Consider the following 21,002-nt stretch of genomic DNA (forward strand, 5'->3'; position numbering starts at 1 on the left):
TTAAAGAAGAGGAGCTTTCTATTGAATGCTTTGTCATCAGTTGCATGTGCTTCTAGGGTATTTTGTACATTTTTACACCATTAGCCTATCTTATTTCATTTCTGCCATGACCATTTAAAGGGAACCTGTCATAATAACAAATATGCTATTAAACTGCAGATATGGGGTTAATATACAGGTTAATAGTATATTTCAGTCATATAGCCACAGCTTTAGACACTACTCTATGCATAGTGAGCTTTGGCTGTAATCACAACCCCAGTACTGACTGGCAGCCAGCTCTGTAGAGATGCAAGTGTTGGCTGTCAGTCAATGCAGTGGGTGTAGTTACCTCCACCACTCACTATATACAGAACAGTGACTGAAGCTGCACCTCTAAGACTGAAAGCCTAGGGCTGCCGGTAGCGATAAAGTTTATTTAGTCCAGGTAGCAGGGCTTCTCAGTGAGGCATCAGAAGGCTATTAACCTGCAGAATAACCCCATGTCTGCAGGTTAATAGCATTGTTTTGCATGGCAGGTTCCCATTAAACTTCATACATTTAAAGAAAAGCTAAAATAGAATCAAACTATAAGAAACCTTACATAACGAGATTTGATCTTCTTAGGAAGTTCTTCATCCATTGTGTAAATATCTTCTCTCTTTGTGACAATTTGAGACCCATCTTCGAATTCAACCTATCGGGAAAAAAAAATGGAAACTGAGAAGCAATCCTTATATCAAAAACAGTGTAAAAATGTGATCAGAAAGGGATAAATTCACAGGATTCCAGAAAGAATGCAATAATTATTATTGACAATATCTAAGTAAAATACAAATCATATGAAGACAGGGTGGCTTCTGAATTTTTTTGTGTTTTTTTTTTTTTTTTACAGAATTTCACACCATTATGAATGATCAAGCTAGCTGAAAATCTAGATTATCTAGGGGGCATAGTGCCAAAACATTTTTAGCATATATTTTTATTGGAAACCAGAGACAGGTTCATTTACTATGCAGTGAATGCTTCAGCAAAGTGGTGCATACTTTTTTTTCTTAGATTTCCCATAGTTGTGATAGCAGCCATAGTTACTTATTGCACTTGTTCCACAAGCCTTCTTCATTTATGGTCATGCTGCTCCTCGCCTCCAACTTACAGTTCCAAATGAAATGTCTGAATAAGCATTTCATTAGTTAAGAATGGCGTTGGTCATAAAAAATATGAACCCCAGATGATCGCTAACCCACTTTGTTTTGAAACCAGCAGAAGACCGCACATCAAATTCAGATTCAGGCTTTGTGCTCTCTGGGGTGGGTCTACTGTTTGGTCATCATTGATCTGTCAGAGGATGCTGTGGTTGTAGAAATGATTATATGCTGCATAGTTCAGAAAATGGCTACAGCAAAAGCTTAGCAACTCAACTGACTATTTTTATACTTAGAAAATTGAAAGGTATTTTTAATTTTATTATGGATATGAAATATGAAATGCACCTTATTAGTGGGGTATAAAATCTTGATGACAGGTTCTCTTTAACCCCTTTACGACTGGCCGATTTTGCACTTTACGTTTGTTTGTTTTTTTGACATTCTTCTTCCGAGAGACTTAACTTTTTCATTTTTCAGTCAATATGGTCATGTGAGGGCTCATTTTTTGCAGAACGAGCTATACTTCTTTTAAATAAAAATTTTTACCATACAGTGTACTGGAAAACGGCAAAAAAAATCCAAATGTGGAAAAATTGCAAAAAAAAAGTGTAATAGCACTATTGTTTGAGATATTTTGAAATTGTATTCACTGTGTTCACTTATATGGTACACCTGATGTGTCAGTGTGATGCCTGAGGTCGGTGCGAGTTCGTAGACACCAAACATGTACAGGTTTACTTTTATCTAAGGGGTTACAAAAAATCTGAAGTTTGTCCAAAAAAAGTGGCGTACGTTTTACGCCATATTCCGTGATCTGTAGCGTTCTCACTTTTCGGGATCTATGGCTCAGTGACTGCTTATTTTTTGCGTCTTGAGCTGACATTTTTAACAGTACCATTTTTGCACAGATGCTACGTTTTGATCGCCTGTTATTGCATTTAGCGCAAAATTTGTGGCGACCAAAAAACGTAATTTTGGCGTTAGGATCTTTTTTGCCGCTACGCCGTTTATTGATCAGATTAATTGATTTTATACAAATGTGTGTGTGTATGTGTATATGTATATATATATATATATTATATATATATATATATATATATATATATATATATATATATATATATATATATATATATATATATATATATATATATATATATATATTTTTTTTTTTTTTTTAACCCTTTAATTTTCAATGGGGCAAAACTTTTAGGTTTTTTTTTTACTAGGTCCCCTAGGGGAGTATATGGATCAGCTGTCTGATCCCTCTGCCATATCTGCTGATCACAGCTACACAGCTGTGAACAGCAGATATGCTCCTAAGCTGTCTAACCAGCTCTTGGCTGTGTGAGGCAGGAAGTGAGTCATGTGAGCTACAGGAGTCATCACATGACTCTGTGCTACCTTGTGATCACGTCACATGATTTGTACAGCAGACATGTGTGCCTCGCAGACACAGGTGGATCCGTGATCCACCCACGCCTGTTAACACCTTAAATCGCACTGTCAAAATGTGACAGTGCGATTTAAATGCCCGTCGTGGTAAAGATTCACTGACCTGGCTCCATTGGCAGCGCCGTGATATGGTTGTCATAGTAGTACAGGGTCATGTGATAACTCCTATCGCTCACATGTCTCACTTCCTCTTTCACCCGGCCGAGTGCTGCCTATAAGAAGAGGTGAGTATTTCTGGTGATCACATCTGTGTAGCTGTGATCAACAGAAATGAATAAGCAATCCGACTGCAGATCCTTATAGTAAAAAAAAAAAAAAAAAAAAGTTTTAAAAAATTAAAAACCTAAAAGTTCAAATCACTCCCCTTTCGCCCCATTGAAAATTAAAGTGTTAAAAAAATCAAAAATATACAAAACATTTGGTATTGCCACGTTCAGAAATGCCCGATCTATCAAAATATAAAATCAAATAATCTAATCCGCAAATGGCATAGCGGTAAAAAAAAAACTCCAAATGCCAAAAATACGTTTTTTGGACGCCAAAAATGTTGCGCAAAATGCAATAACAGGCGATTAAAACATAGCAATTGTGCAAAAATTAAAAATGTCAGCTTGAGTCGCAAAAAATAGGCCATCACTGAGCCTGATCCTGAAAAATGAGAACGCTATGGGTCGTGGAAAATGGCGCAAAAAGTGTGCCACTTTTTTTGGACAAACTTCTGATTTTTTTTAACCCCTTACATAAAAGTAATCCTATATATGTTTGGTGTATGAACTCATACCGACCTGATGCATCACACGGACACATCAGTTTTACCATATAGTGAACATGGTGAATAAAATATCCCAAAAACAATCGTGTAATCGCACTTTTTTTGCAATTGTTCCACACTTTTTTTTGTCGTTTTTCAGTACACTATATGGTAAAACGTATGGTTTCATTTAAAGTACAACTCGTCCCACAAAAATAACAAACCCTCATATGGCAAGATTGACAGAAAGAGAAAAAAAAAAAAGTTACGGATCTCGGAAGATGGAGAGCAAAAAAAACCAAACCCTGAAAATTGCAAAATTGGCCAGGGGTGAAGGGGATAAAGAGGATTTTGATAACTAACATTAATTGCCTATCTTAGAATAGGTAATCAGTATCACATTGGTGGGGGCCAAGACCCAGCAATGTTCAATCAGACTGATTTAGTTAAACACACTGTCTCATTTTTACTATTTCATAGGCTGGAATATACTGTACATGACATGCATCACATACACACAGGGCGAAGTGACATGAAATAAATGCAACAAAACAATAACTTAAATAACACAAACTGTTTTACATTAGAATATATATGTATACATATTATATATTGTGAGGTATCAACCGGCTGTATTACAAAGGGCCGGTATGTTTTGCAGAAGCTTGGGTGCTCTACAATGTGAAGTTGGCTGGGACCTGTGGTTCCACAGGATTCCATTACATGCAGAGCCATGGAAGGGTGTGTGATGCTGATTACACACTCCTTACCACCTGTGGGTGTGGCTCCAGGGGTTAAAGCAATCCTGTCTATGAACCTGGGTAGAGTGTGTCTGGGGCAGTCTAGAAAGACTGGCTCTAGACTTCCAGTGTGTGTGCTGGAGACGGGGAGAGCAGAAGCAGGGTGTTTTGCTCTGCTCAGGAGACCTTCTCCTGAAGGAAGGGGCTTTTAGGTCCATGTGCAAAGCCTGGCTGGAGTCAGGGGAACTTGGTAAGGACACTAGCCGCCTTCAGAGGAAGGTAACCCGGATTGGACTATGAGGATAAAGCCATATTATGGCATCTTTCTGTTATGTGACCTAGTATGGTTTATTTGAGCTGTTAATAAACCATACGGTCTGTTAAAGAGACAAATTGTTCCGGTGTGCGTTAATCCCGATACCTGATGTGTGGCCCCCATACACTCGGGGCCCACATCGTTATAATATATATATATATATATATATATATATATATATATATATATATATATATATATATAAATAAATATAATAATAATTTTATTCATTTATATAGCGCTATTAATTCCACAGCACTTTACATACATTGGCAACACTGTCCCCATTGGGGCTCACAATCTAGAGTCCCTATCTGTAGGTCTTTGGACATATCTATCTATCTATATATAGATATAGATATATAGATATATAATATATATAAATATAAATCTTTCCAGTCAACCATAGACGATTCATCTATTCTCTGACATACCATGCTTATTGAGTTTTTGCACTAAGCTTGCTTATGCAATTTGAGCTTTTAAATTGCATAGAAGTACAGGACAATGTTTTAATGGAGCTCATAGAAAATGTTATGGTTTTGTTTGGGCATCTGGATAGAGAATGGTGAATTGGCATAGATGTGTGTGACCGTCTCCATTCAGGCCTATGGGAGTATAGAAAAAATAAAGTCACACAATCCCATCACATCCACATCAAAAAATCATATAAATTACGCCTTCCTCTTCAAATATTATGAGAGTTTAAAATCCACATTGTGAGAAAAGGAAAACGCCAGGCCAGAGATGTACAATTACAAGGTGAATATACAACTGTCAATTTTATTAGTAATTATTTAGAATGAACACTAACTGAATTATTAAAATACAACTAGTTGACTACCGTGTCAATTTTACAATATCGCTGGCTGAGATCACAATTTCTCAATTCTCCTCCTCCTCACAGCCACGTTTCAACAATAATCTAGCTTCATCAGGGAAACAGAGGCTTATAATGGATAAATATCATTATAGGGATATGTTAAAGGAGGATGGGTGGTGAGAATAACATTATTCTGTTCTGTTTAGAAAATTGTATACGTTCCAGTTCAAATTTGGCACACACAAAAAAAAAAAAACAACGTATGCCACTCATGTGAAGCAGTGAAGTCTTTCTGCGGATCCGTGGCAAACCAGACTACATAGTGAACAGTACAAGGATTTCTACTATTTTGTTCTTTACAGTCATGAGTGTTTCCATTAAATCTATCATCCCGGCAAAATTGCATCACTAATGGAAAAAAAAATCTTTATTTCTAACAATAAAGATATGAATAATTAATAGCAATAACAGACCAATAGAATCTCCAAATCTTGCAACACTGGGCATATTTTTATAAAACCATCTTAATGTCTTGAAATAATAATGAAGTATTTAGTCACAGAATAGAAGAAAGCATGAGGTCTGCAGTCAGAAGCCAACTCTGCGGGGGCCTTCTAAGTTTAACTCAGCATATAAGTAGCTGGAACTAAAATGGGACTTTAAATGTCTGTGTTTTCTGCCTGAGGAATTTCCATTAACCATACAGTCTGTTTTACAGATAACCTGCAATGTATTATCAGTATTTAAAGTGCCACATATTAATGCAGTTACAGCTAAAACTTTTGCCTACCCATCCATCAACTTTATTCATTCTTTATTTAATTTCTTTCTCATGTTTGCTCCTGATTTAACTGCTAGCGAAAATTAATTGAATAGCTTTCAGCTCTTTACAGACTGTCTACGAGTAAAGGGTGAAGACAACCTGAGTGACATGCCTTGAGATACCGTTAAACTAAACCAATGTCTACAACACTCCGCTCTAAAATGCTCATTTCTAAAATGCAAGATGCTTCCTTCTTTCTAAATTGAAATTTAATCTAACAGAAACCTTTTTTTTTTGCAGAGAATAAGTAAAATAATCCAACAATGTGGAGAAAATAGTAAAATATGTAAAAACTATATTCTGTGCATAGAGAATAGTTTTCAAAAGTTTCCAGTGCAACCATTACACATTCCAGTTTAATAAGGCGATTCACTCAGAGCGTAAAACTCTGCAGCAGATTCTAAGCAGGCTGTGGACTGTCAACGCCACGGCAGGCCCTATCTGTTGCAGAGATGCTATGGATTTTCACCAATTTTCACCGATTGCACTGAAAAAAGTGAAACCTACAGCTATTTTACACCAAAATCAGAAATGAAAGCCACATGTAACAAATGCAGAGTTTGTTGTGAGCAGATTTTCTGCAGTTCCTCAGCAGACTTTAAATGCAGTTTGGTTTTCTGAAGTGGTGCGTGGAATGGAGCTTGGTCTGTAGCTGTTAACCTTAGAACGCATACCAGGGGCCTCACAGGCCTGCTAGGTTACTTGTTTTCTATGGTTGATTTCTATGGTTGGGTGTTCTAGGGTTAAACTGTTAAATGCTGCAATCAATCTAGGAGAGCAGCATGTACACGAGTGTCCCAGGGGGTGCGCTATTCTAATTGATTCAACTGGGAGGCAAATGGGTTGGAGGTGAAAGCCAGGGGTCTGTGGAAGGTGTTCATTAGAGACCGTGATTTTTACAGAAAAATCATGGTATTGCGCACAAGCAATCAGACGATCGCAGGTTCAAGTCCTCTAAAACAAGTAGAAAATACAATAAAATGTTTAAAAAAAGTTTTGTTTTTTTTTTTCTTTTTTTTTAAAAGGGGAAATAAAAATGTTAAAGTTCAAATCACCCCCACCCCCTCTTCCCCCATTAAAAAATAAATAACAATAATGCAAAAATACATACTCTTGGGAAATGGCAACACAAACCAATGTGTGTTTCTTTTTCTTTTCACAAATTTCCTAAAAAAGTCATGACTTTTTTTCATAACAAAAACCCCAAAACAACAAAAACTATGCATGTTTAGTATCGACAAAATCGCTTGGACTTTGAGAATCATAGTTAGAGTTAATTTTTACTATCTAATTTACGCTGTAAATAAAAAAGCCAAAAAACTATCAGAATTGCATTTTTTTCCACTATTTCACTGCAGTTGGATTTTTTCCCCCACTTTCTAGAACATTACTTGATAAATTAGATGGTGCCATTCAAAAGTTTAACTCTTCCCACAAATAAAAAAACAAGTAAGGTTTTTGGAAGAAGGGGAGGAACCCTAAAATACACAAACAGAAAATTGCTATGTAGGGAAGGGGTTAAAGATGCTGTTAACCTTTGCTTTTTTTTCCTTATACGAATTCTATGGGCAGCCTTAAAAAAATGCATGTGAAAAATTAATTTTGGGCTTTAAAAAGATATTCTCAAGTTGTCTCTTGAGCAGCAAATCAGCTTTCTAGTCTCCCTTACTTCCTGGATTCGATCAGGGCAGGTTCTCCTCCTTGAGTGATAGCTCTGATGAATAGTAGATCTAAAGTATTAGTAGAACTATAAAGCTCAACACAAGTTTCACTATCGCACATTCAGGCATCAGTGGTTGGTCTGGAGTGTACACTGTTATCACTAGAATTACTAATAGAGATCACAGTTCATTTCAACCAGCATACAGCTCTGGAGAGCGAGAACTGAGAGCCATGATTGGCAGATCTGCCCTGAAATCTGAAGGACTGGTGAATGATAACTGCATCTATTCAGAAGTTGAAAGGGAGAGGAGGGGGGAAAGAGGTCACAAGCTGTATATAAATCAATTGGCTGGAGTGCAGACTGGGATGTTAAGAGTTAACTCATCTCCAAGATAATAGCTATTGTGCACAGTCGGCCAGGCACTAGAGACAAAGATGAATGGGAACTAACCGTACACTATAAAAGATAAAAGCGGTCATTGCAGAACATGAACAGCAGATAGAAAATTCAGTTGTAACCTTGATAATGTCATACTAATGAAAGAAATTTAAGAACTTGAGAATATCACTCTAGATTTTTGCATTAATTCAATAATTAAAAAAAAAATTAAACTGCATGGACTCTGCCCATAAAAAAAATGGAGGGGGATAAAAAGGCGAAATGCATAAAATAAAATGCACCAAAAACATGACAATCAAAGCAAATTAAAATTGTTCATTTTCAGTGCAGACACCTGCAGAAAATAACACATTTTCCCAAGTATGAATATGGTCTTTTAGAACCCAGAATAAAGCTCAGCAATCTCACCTGCGCAATGAAAAGATGATTAGTAAAACGCTGGGAACTGAGGAATGGCAGATCTCACTATCAGGCGGCTTACTATTACAAAAACTCCAGGTCCAGAAGAAAAACTTTACAAAAAGACGCAGGAACGCAGGTTTTCTGATTTTCTTTCTAATGATCGATCCTAATAAATGGCTACTTAAAAGGGGCTGTCCAGGACTCTGCATAAAAAAAATGCTTAAGCACTACCAGGCATGTAGCTGTTAACTACCTGCCTGTTTTGCACAGCACCATTCTTTGCCAGCAATTAAGTGGCTTCTGCTGATGTCCTGTAAACAGACTCGCGGCTTCTTTTTCGCTCTGCTCTGTCGACAGGGTGGACCTACGCCATGCTCATTGACAGCCACCTCACCACTGCCTAACTGAAGGTGAATCATTGGCAGGAGTGGTCTTTGACTGCTGTGTGCCAGCAAATAATGGTGTCGGGCACAACAGGCAGGTAATTTGCAACTACCTGCCTGTTGTTTTTTTTTTACAACGTGCCTAAAGCCCTACATCTCAGATATCCCTTTTAACATATTGTAAGATATTCTTAATATTGAATAAAACAAAAATTCATTTGAAATTGCACTCACCTTGTACATGTAGACAACATTACATCCCAAGTATTTAGCTCCATAAAGTAACCCATCAGGCCATTTTACCTGGACATCAGCTCCCAGTACAGGTGGACCAAGCTTAAGACAGTCTCTGCTCTGTAAAAGGAAAAAAGATAAATAAATATGAATTTGTGCCATTGTGTTTTGACTAGGTATTCTTTCTGAAATAATAATGTCAATCGGAGCAACCATTTAAAAAAAAAAAAAAAAAAAAAAAAAAATCTTTTCAGCTTCTGTGTTTATTTTCAACATGATTATGATGGTGGATTTCGTCTGATATCCTATACCAATTGTGTATGCTCCTTATGGATTTCTTATTGAGTGATATTTTCATAGATATTAGCCTACTTTGCCAGTCCAATCAAGAATTATGTAATTCATTCTGAACACTCTGCAGTTTATGTACCAAACTATACACTGGCTAATTACATTTGGCAGTGCAAGTGTATTCAGGCTTTAAACCAGCTCTACCCTAGGTAGCTTCATTGACCAGCTGTACTGATATCCTCTTGAAATCTTGCACATGCTAAATAGAGACTGCCTCCAAATGGGTGAAATAACATTTTGCTACAAACATCAGAATCACCAAAAGCAAGTCTCCATACATGTACATTATATCTATGGTGGAACATGGTAATTGCCAGTGTGTCCATCACAGTGCTGGAGGAGATGAAAGGGAATATGAAATTAAATGAATGAATATGAAATAACATACCTGCTCAACAATCCCCTTAAATGGGTTTATCCAGGACTATTTTTTTTTTACTAAAAGGTGTAAAAACAGGTAGGTAGTTGCTAACTACTTGCCTGTTCTACCCAGTGTTGCAGCACAGTAATCACAAACTACTTCTGTCAGCTATTCAACTGCTCCACATGAACAGAGCAGCTTTTTCACCTCCGGGCAGCTCTGTTTATGGGTGTGACTGCTGAATTCATGTTCATTAACAGCAGAGTCCCTGTAGTTAGGCAGCATGCTTCATCAACAGAGCAGAGCGAGATTGAAGCCACTGTTCTGTAAACATCAACGGAAACTGCTGAATCGTCGAAAGAATTGCGTAGATGCTACAACTAAAAAAATGTAATTCTGCTGTTGGAATTTTATTTGCCGCTACACAGTTTACCGATAAGGGTAATTGATTATACATTTTGATAAAATCGGGAATTTCTGAAAGCGGCGATACCAAATGTGTATATTGTTTAATTCTTTAACCCTTTAATTTTCAATGGGGCAAATGGCGGGTGATTTGAAATTTTAGGTTTGTTTTATTTTTTTAATTTTTAAAACTTTTTTTTCCATTTTACTAGTCTTCTAGTGTTACAGAAGTCTGTAACAGGAACAACGTTATGATAGCGAAAGGAACCACCACATCACTCGTCGCTACCATGACAACCATCGGCTCCCTGTGATCGTGTAACATTTTGACAGCGCGATCGAAGGGGTTAACAGGTGTGGGTGGATCGAGAATCCATCCGTGCCTGATAGCAGAACATGTCTGCTATTCAAATCAGCAGACATGTGCAGGTATCGCCGCAGCAGCCGGCAGTGATCACCCCTTCATGATATAGGACGTTCCAGTACGTCTTCGGTCATGAAAATTAATAGGATTTAAAAAATTTGCAGGGAAATCATAACATTTTTTTTAAAGGCCAGCCGGAGTCTAGAAACATTCCAACAAGCAATAAGTAGTGCATAATGAGTTTGACATTAGATGTGCATGGTTGTTCAAGTTTGCCTTAACTGTATTACCTCTTTGTCCACTGTATACTTTCTTTTGTAGTACTCTAATTACAATGACTTTGCAATTCTAAAATATATGCAGTGTAAAACAGTGTAAATTGACCTACACTATACTATATATCCTACAGGTACATTCCCCACTATCAGTGCTAGCAGCGTTTTGGAAGCAGCGTATTTTAGTACAGTAGAAGTACAGTGGATGGGATTTATAGAAATCCCATACCCACTGTGCTTCTTTTAGACGTAGTGTAAACTGACCTGCGGCGCGGCTTCCTGAGCAGCAGCAGGTCAATTTATGCTTGCGGAGACATGAGTGTTCTCAGTGGGAGAACACATCGAAAATCCACAGAGCCCAGAATCCTGATCGTGGACACACGCGCTGTCTTCTCACATGGAGAACACTAGCATCTCCGCGAGAGGATTGACACAATGTCTAGAACGCAGTGTCTTCATTATCGTGGCAGTGTAGCCTTAAAACAAGCTATGTATCCTTCAGAATATGAATTATCTATCTTTCCCTCATACTATAGTGAACAATCTAGAAGACTTAAGGCCGCTTTACATGCAACGATATCGCTAGCAAACTTGTTATCGATGTGACATGCCCTGATCGTTGCTACGATTTGTGGAGATCGCTCATAGCTTGTTTTGTAGCGGTCACACGTACCCATCTGATAAACGATGCTACATCGTTCAGCGATATATTGTTTGACCAAGGCGGTCATGTGTACACCGTCACACAGCATCCCTCCCAACGATTCCGGCAACGACAAAGGCGTATAATTGTCCATAGCATACAACCTGGCGTGACACCAATCAGAGCGGAGGAGGCGTGGAGCATTGCTCGTAATGACACGCCCGCGTTGCTAATGACAGACGCACTAACAATGTTGTTAGTCGTTGGCAGGGTGTCAAACGTAGCAATATGTCTGCCGCATTCGCAACGACAAACAATATTTTGAAAATGAACGACGTGTCAACGATCAAAGATTTTCGCTAGTTATACGATCGTTTGGAGTCGCTCGTAGGCGTCACACGCAACGACGTCGCTAACAACGATGGAAGTGCGTCACGAAAACAGTGACCCCGACGACATATCGTCAGATAAATCGTAGCGTGTAACGGGGCCTTTACATGAATGAACATAACTATCAAAATATATCGATTCATGTCACATGCTTCACCGTGATGATATTATGACGCCAGGCCCTGCACAACAATTAATGACAGTTATGATAGATTTGGGTTTCTGAAAAAGTTTCCAATCTAATGACTGATTCTTATGTTTTCTTATGCCCAGATTTAAAAAAAAAAAAACAAAAAAAAAAAAACAAACAAACTTATTTTTAACTAAGTATAGATTTTGCCAAAAACATGCATGGAATTAAGTACAAGCGCAATTTTTATTGTAGACAAAAATGTACACAACATTATATATAAAAATGTATTGAACATTTGTTCTGAAACATTTTTGAAAATTAATTCTTGTGACTTCTTTTCTCTTCAAAGCTTCTCATGATAACTTTTCTCTTATACAAGGCCTGCGGATCTTCTCTGTGAGGCGTTCAGCAGTAGTCAGTCCCCCCATCAAGGTCACATTCCATTTTTTGCATATCCTGATGAAATCTTTCTCCCTGCTGTGTGCTAACAGTACCAATGTTTTCAGGAAAGTAGCCCAAATGGGAATATAAAAAAATGTAACTTCAGATTTATCAGACAACCTTTGAAACGCTTCAGCATGTTCTCCATGATGGACTGAAATTTTAGATCTTTGTTCTTAACTAAAAATTTCTTCACAACTTTAAAAGAATCCCAAGCCCTTTTTTCAACGGTTTTAATTTTTATTTTGAAAAAAAGTCATCCTTCATGATTTTCCAAATATATGGACCCAAAAATGCCTTCCTTCACTTTTGCTTCAGACAGTTCCTGAACATTTGGTTCATGGGTACTTAAAAGTTTCTCTTTCTTTTGTTAGAGCTTTTACAAACTGCTTCTTCAGTCCAAGCCTAATGTGGAGTGGTGGCAGGAGAACTTTAGTGGGACCAACTAATGTTTCCACAACTATGTTCTCGAGTCCAGGTTGCAAGGAAGTTTTCATTGGCCAACTTTTTTGGCTCCTATCCTGGCTGTCCCATTCACACAAAAAGCATGGGTATTTTGTGCATCCTCTGTAATGCAGACATTGTCATCCCTACACTGTCCTACTTCCTCCACCCGGCAGGAATGCCTACACACTCACCCCAGTTCAGTGCAGCTCTCCCTGGTGTACTCCGCTGTAGCTTCCGGCTCCGGAAACTAACCTGGAGTAGCACCTGGTGTCTATAGGCAGCCAAGTTCAACCTCACCATCAGAGACTCTGGTGAATTCCCGGTAGGCACTTAGTCATGCCCCTATATGGTAAGCCCAGTCCATGGCGCAGTGGGTCCACACCTACATGTGTGACATCCTCCTTGTTACTCAAAGAGCAACAAGGAACTTGCAGATCCCTAGATAATTACAATCCTTAATCCTCATAGTTAGGTTTCTTGAGGTAAAGCTATGAACATTTAGACTTTATTCTCAAGTGCACAGAATGCCCTACAGGCACTGAAACATACTTGCTGCCATTGTGCAGTAGCACAGCTTTCAGACTTTTTTTTGATAAATCAAAGTCTCTACTTGCTCACATTGTCCTCAATGTTAAATTTTTCCATCAGACCAGGAACATCACTGTAATGCAGTAGAGCACTGTCTTGAGAAAAGCATAGAAGGCATTCCTTTTCTCTGCTTCTGTACCATGAAATATAGGTTCCAGGAGATGGCAGATGCTTTTCCTTTAGTCTAGAGCCTAAAAGTTCTGTAGAATGTTTAAGAACATAATTTAATTTGACCTGTGAAAGCTGTGGCTCGTTGAGCCTATGGAGTATTTTGTAAAAGCTGTGCGTGACGACATTTTTTTGAAATTTTTTAATAGGTTCAGAGCTCGAAAGTATATAAAAATCTTACTTCTCAAACAATTTTACCCTTGCAGACCTGTGTAATTCATCTCACTATTTACTTTATGACCCCCAAAAAATTCTTGCTAAATGTATGGTTGTTTACTATACATGTTGTATCCTCTATTTGCATAACAAATGGTTGTGTTTTCTCTTGACTCTCTGTAGACATCTGCTGTCCTTTCTGTGAAATTACAAAACTCTTTGCTAATGTTTCTTCCACATTCAATGTTGATAGGAATAATCGACAGAGAGATAAGTTAGCGACAAAATAATGGCCACTGAAGAAAGGCAACTTTTTCCTGTTTGGCTAAGATTTTAACTACCCCCCACACCTTCCAAACCCCCCCCCTTCACCACCACCTCCCCAAAGAAAAATTAGACTATTTCCTGTTTCCTACAAGAATTAAATGTGATATGAAACATATGCCGGCTTTACCCACTGCTTCCACACAGAGTTATGGAACTGTACTGAGAATAATAACCTTTTGCTTCCTTTTAGTTAAAGTGGGTTCAAAGTTTATTACTGGTAACTATTACAGTATGCGAAGACATTTTCTAAATAAATCAGTTCAGCGTAACTGTGGGGCCTATCTGTGACATGTCTTAAGACTGTGAAAATCAGTAATGATTCAGAGACATAACTGCAAAAATTAGGGATGTGATAGAGTGTGAGAACTGTCATATAGAGTCAGCTCTTCCTGTACAAAGCTCATAGAATAAATATAAATGTTGGGTCAGAGATGCAAAGGTGACTCAACCTAAGCACTCTAAAGTAAAAAGATTGTCCCTAGGGATGAAACTAAAATATCAGGAATTCCATTTTCCCTAATGCACTTAATGCTAGCTGTCTCTTCAGTTTAATGTTAGCTTCATGTACTACAGCTTTCTGGATGAATGAAAACAATTATGTTCCAAAATGCTTCTTATGAAAATGAAAAACCACTGCTTGATAAATTGATGCAAGCCTTAAAATGTCTGGAAATCCCGTCACACAAATGTTTTAAGAGAATGGGAATATGAATTTTGTGGCTATTTTCCAAAACTGCCCATTAAAAGTAAACAGTCTCAACTAAAAATAAATGCACTACAATGATTTTAGAACTGCTTCAATGGAATACTGCATTGCAGTACTGCATGAAACCCCACCCCCACCTAAAATATTGTTGCAATTTTTTAACATTGGGTTCCACAATCGACTTCTTTACCCATTAATGACCAGGTCGTGAAATGGCCTCAAAGGGAACCTGTCAGCTGATAAATGGTGCCGAGTGCATACATCACACTCCCAAATGCATGATTTCAACCATATACATGTTTAACTCTGAAATATTGTGACACTTCAGAAAAAAAACCCAGTTAAAAAGCCACCAGGGACCAAGCCGCTCGGGAGACTGGATTGACAGGGGGATCCCTGGCAGCTTCTCCCCGTCTGCTGACATGGAGTAAGGGCTCATGCGCACGTAACTGCTGAATATTCTGCAGCGATTTGACAGCACATGTGCACTTCAAATGAATGCAGTATTTTTGTTAAAAAAAAAAAAAAGCCGATTTCATTCGCTATGGCTGCTGCCCCCACCATAGACAGAGTGGGAGCTGCATCCAGAACGCATAAATAATTGACATGCTGCATTTATGAACGCATGGATTTGGGTCAAAATTTTAGCACCTTAGCACCCAAATCTCTGCGTTTATAAAAGCAACGTGCGCATGTCTCATGCACAATCTTCATAGATTGTGCAGGGGACGCAGGACGCATGCATTTACACTGCAGTACAATACGCAGCGTAAATGCATGTAAGTACACAACGTGCGCATGAGCCCTTATAGGTCTTTCCTTGTATGTATGTATAGGGAGAGATCTGTCATTCCAGAAGAGAGGGCAAGGAGAAGTTGCCAAAGTTGTGCCTGTCAGACTAGTCATCCCTAGCTTAATGTGTAGTGGTGACAAGAGAACTTTAATGAAATCAACTAAACTTTCCACAACTGTGTCCTTGAGTCCAGGTTGCAAAGATATTCTCATTGGCAAACTTTTTTTTGGCTCCAGTAATTAGTCCTATCCCGGCTGTCCCATTCACACATAAAGCATGGGTACTTCAAGTCTCCTCCTTGCTCCCCAAGGAGCAAAAAGAGAACTTTCAATTCACTATATATTGACGAAGAGTAAGAATGGTCCTGCACCACTGCGTGTTACCTGCGGTACCGCGTACGTTCTGGAGGACAGCTGCAGATTTCCTTAATCCAAAGCAGGGTGCTCGTCACAAGGAGGGATCCATGAGAAGCAGGGTAAGAAGAAAAAGACCGCACTCCTTCCGCTGTGCAGGATAACTTGTTTATTCAAAGGTGCAGGGTAAAAGGCTGGGAACAACCTGTGAGCCGGCTCCTAAACGAGCAGTTTAGGAGCCGGCTCACAGGTTGTTCCCAGCCTTTTACCCTGCACCTTTGAATAAACAAGTTATCTTGCACAGCGAGAGGAGTGTGGTCTTTTTCTTCTTACCCTGCTTCTCACTATATATTGACCATCCCTGATCCTCGTAATTAAGTTTCTGGAGAATAAAGTCTAAATTCTCATAGCTTTCCCTCAAGTGTACAGAATGTTCTACAGGCACTCAAGTATACTTGCTGCCATTGTGCAGTTGCACAGCTTTCACATTTTTTTGGATAAATCAATAAAGAGTCTCCACTCGCTCACATTGTACTCAATGTAAGATTTCTCCATAAGCCCAGCAGCATCATTGCAATGCACTAGAGCAATGTCTTAAGAAAAGAATGGAGGGCATTGTATTTATATGCTTCTGTACCATGAAAAATAGGTACAAGGAGCAAGCAGGTACTTTTTCCGAGACCAAAATCATCCACCAAAAGTCATGCAAAGGGGTCAAAGTATGGTGCAAGACAAAGCCTATGGAGTCAATGCTTGTCAAAAACTGTGTGATGGAACTTTGTTAAGCGATAAAAAGTATATTAAAATCACTTCTTACTTTTCAAACAATTTTACCCTTGCAGACCTGTGTTATCAGACTTTGGTTGTCTCGATTGACAGGTATCTTGGGACAATGACGGTGCTTGGCTCAAAAGTTGAAAACTCCTATATATATGATGAAGAAAAAATGGCGCAGCTGCACTCATAAAATTGAATTCCTTATTAATTCAGCATTAGCAGGTAAAGGGTGCACTCCTGCAAAATGGTGTTGGCCATGTGGGAACACTAGTCCTCTCAGTCTTTTAAACTGCTAATGTTCAAATAATAAAGAACTGGATCTGACAAGTGTGCTGCAACTTTTTTTTTGGTGTAAATAACACGTCTTTTCCACAGGGCCTTTGGATGACAGCTGGAGACACCACCTGCTCTTGGAAGATTGCTTGAGCATGAATTCCATGCAATAAATTTACAAAGGCGTGGGATTATATCTCATGACCAAGCAATATAAAATATACCATGTGTGGTTGTTATCAGGTGAAAGCAAATTCTGAAAAAATGCAACCACCTAAATGTAACCAGAAAGCAACCAATAGGATACAATGTAAGTAAAGAACATTACTTAATACTTTATCAAGTTTGTGGATCCTTATTGTAACTGATGAGTAGCTTAGATCACAACGTGTGACTATACTGTAGCTCTGGATGTGTACGATTTCAGGAGGATTTTATTATTAGATGTTGAATATGACAAAACATTGCGGCATGCTCCAACAATTTATTCAAGGGGTGTACTATGCATAAATCAACAACTAGGTGCTATTTCATGTGTCCCTACATAGCCTGACACGATCAGCAATGACTGGACAGTGTCACAGTGAGACACATTCATTTGAACAAGGGAATGGTAACACCCAGTTAATGTATTTCAACAGCACAAAATTGAGTTCTAAGAACAGATACACTTGAACTGTTATTTCACGGCGGAATAGAACTATTTACTAAGGCCTCATTCAGATAGCCTTATGGAACATTTTTTGTATCCCTTTTATTTTCATGGACACAGCAAGGCACTATACATATGCCGGTGTTTTTACACAAACTGTGTGTCCAATCAAAACACATGGAGACATGTCCGTTTTTTTCTGGCAGCACAGATGATAAAGGCCAATAAAAGTTTATGGGTGCGTGAAAAACACATACGTGCACGTGGATGGGATCTCTGTCATGAAATGACATTTCTAGGAAAAGCTCTGAAATGTATTTATTGGTCCATCTGTGAAAAACACAAACAACACACTGATGGTAAAAACGGACCCATGGACCGTACACTGATGTAAATTACTGATAGACACCAGTATCATTTTTTCACATATGTGCTTAAATATGAATATTAGAATGAGACCTGAGACAGACATATCAGCAAAGACCATAGACTATGCCTAAAATTGAAAGATCATATTATACAGTTTGAATTTTCAACATAGGTTTCATATATTAAAATTACAATAAATATCTTTATTTAGGAGTCGGTGGCATTACTTTTACAGCTTATAATCAGGAACTTCTGAGCACTAAAAATTAGTGAATGAACATGGTGCACAGTATAATGGGATGGATGGTGTTTCATATTGTAGATGATCTCTCTTCTTTAGTAAAGGAAAGAACAGCAGATGACAGCTTGCTGTGTAGAAATAATACACAGGCCAATTTCACAGCATGGAAACAGCAGCTTTATGTTACCTGCAATTTAACTCAATGCTACCTACAATTGTGACAGCAAGGCAGAGTAATTGGCAGCATGTCTGACTGATTGAATCACTATAGCATATGCTTTTAAAGATGCACAGTTATGTATAGATGTAAACAACTGAATTTCTGTTGATTTTTTTTTATATATACCTACAGTGTCGGTTATAAAATTAAAATGAGATTGTCAGTACTTTTTATACATAACATTTTTATCGTGTGATTTATTGAACTGGAGTCTTGAAAAAAAATCTGCTCTGCTACACAGAGGATAACAGAGTATTAGTATAATAAGTATTACGTAAATTCTAAAGTGGGAAGTAACAAAATACTTTTGCAAGCTAAATTATTTAAAAAAAAAACCAAAAACATGTGCAATGCATTTGTCTTGTGTTCATCCAAACCTCTGAAGTGCACACTGCACAGGTGTTTGTAATGACACACAGATCCGCTCTCCTCTTCTCGACCGCTTAAGCTACAGGCATACTTGCGTGGGACTCATGCGAGGATGGCATTGCACTGCCCGGACTAGCCGCCTGGTCTCCTGATAGGAGCATGCAGCGGCACAAAAATACATGAAGCTGACACACTCCCATCAGGATAGCGAGTGGCCAGTCCGGGTGATTTAAGTTACACGCCAGTGTGACTAAAGTCTTATAATTACAGTAGTTGCAGGGAGTGAGATCAGTGAGCAGAGCAGGGCTGTGTTTCATTTCATGTCTCATACAGAGAAAGCAGGGTCTGACTTTCTCTGGGGGAGTGTACCTTTTTTTTTTATCCCCTTCATGAAGCCCTGTGGTTATGATTGGTTAACATCTGCGATCGAAAAAGTACACGCCTCCAAAAAAGAATCTCTGTTTACGCCCCCTTAGCTTAGTCTTAGTAGAAATTAGAATCTATACTTCACTAGCTAATATCTCCACAATGGAGATGAGAAATTAAAAAATTAAGTACTATTCAGCTCTGCAGCCACTATCTTACGATGTAGCCAGTTTAACATACTAAAACTCATTAAGGAATGAACATACAATTACAGTATGCAAAATTTTAGAACAGGACTCCAATAATGAGAATGAAGAACAAATATCATGGAACAATTTTTTTTTGTTTACATTCATAGGTTTTAGCTCACGAGCCCCTTAAGGGAAAGCTGTTAAGAGATCTTTAAGTATTAGTGTTCATTCTGTGCTGCATTTGTGCCCTTTTAATGTAAGTTACATTTCAGCTGTAAACTGATGACCGCCATGTTAAAAATATTAATGTTTTAGTGTTTGTAAAAACTAACAAAATGTTTAGATTATAACATACAAAACAAACATCTGTCCTAAATATTGACTTGAAAGTCTGTAACCCATAGTCCCTTAATTCAGATTGTCATATGCAATTAAGTAACAATTAGAGCACCCTACCATCTGCGCTGCACGTGTTGAAAACTCACTAAGCTTAAAATTAGTTTCAAGGGGTTTTTTTTTGTTTGTTTTTTTTAAACACACCCGTTAAATATTCACCTGCTCCACATTAGAGTCAATGAACACACATTAAAAGCTAAATTCAAGGTTAAACACAGGGATTATGAAACAAAGCATTTCTGGTATACATTTTCTAGCATTTTAGTCTTTGTTGCGACAGACTTAACTGCAGGTAAAATTTGTCTGCAACAATTTGAATTCTTTAAAATCTGAAACCATATTTATTAAACAAAAAAATAAACTAAAATCAGATATAACATTTAGCCTGGGGCTACACTACGAAATGTGTTGTGTGACAATAAAATTGCAGGGTCACATTGCATCTAATAATTTCATATGATGTTGCATTGCAACCTACTGTTACTGTAATAAAGTCGCGATTTTCTGTCGCTAGTGACAAGTTGCGTGTGACTCGCACTTGCCGTAGGCTTCATTGCAGGTCACTTTTGACTTGCATTCGAATTGCGTGAGACTAATCTGCTATTTGACCATTGCTTAGAAACTAAGTCATAATGCTAAAAAAACATCACAGTCAGATTATTTTGGTGTTGCGACTTATCTGAGAATTGCTGTTGTGCGACTGTACACCAAGTAGCCCAAACCTGTGTCAATTCAGTCAGTGGATAGCCAGAGTTCGGTACACAGGAAGATCAGTATGGTTTCGAGAGCAGGTAGGACATTTACTGATGATAGCTTCCCTTTCACAAATAGTCAGAACTATCAATACAGTGCTACAGTTGCAATCAAAATTATTACACCATCATTGCAAATTAGGTTTACTTGCTAAATGTGCAAATTTTCTGCTGTTTGCAATTAACCACTCAAACAAGAACTTTGAAAATAGTTCAACACAACTAATATAATGAGTTGTTTCCCCAAATGGAACACAAAATATCACATTTAAAGACTATTGCACTTTCAGAATTATAGTACATAGAATTATAGAATTAGTACAGCACCCTTTGGCTGTTATGACCTGCTGCAGACATAATGCACAACCAGACACCAGCT

General features: G+C 38.1%; 1 protein-coding gene across 1 annotated transcript in view; it reads right to left on the reverse strand.

The window, feature by feature from the left end:
- KDM4C (lysine demethylase 4C) overlaps positions 1-21,002 on the reverse strand; it is a 480,711-nt gene that overhangs the window by 3,826 nt on the left and 455,883 nt on the right. Inside the window, exons 20-21 of the mRNA XM_075317453.1 lie at positions 9,117-9,236; positions 584-676 (exon numbers count right to left, since the gene is read on the reverse strand). Coding sequence (XP_075173568.1) covers positions 584-676; positions 9,117-9,236 — 213 coding nt within the window. The remainder of the gene's footprint in view (positions 1-583; positions 677-9,116; positions 9,237-21,002) is intronic.

Source organism: Anomaloglossus baeobatrachus, chromosome 1 (genome assembly GCF_048569485.1).
Source record: "Anomaloglossus baeobatrachus isolate aAnoBae1 chromosome 1, aAnoBae1.hap1, whole genome shotgun sequence".
Lineage (NCBI taxonomy): Eukaryota > Metazoa > Chordata > Amphibia > Anura > Aromobatidae > Anomaloglossus > Anomaloglossus baeobatrachus.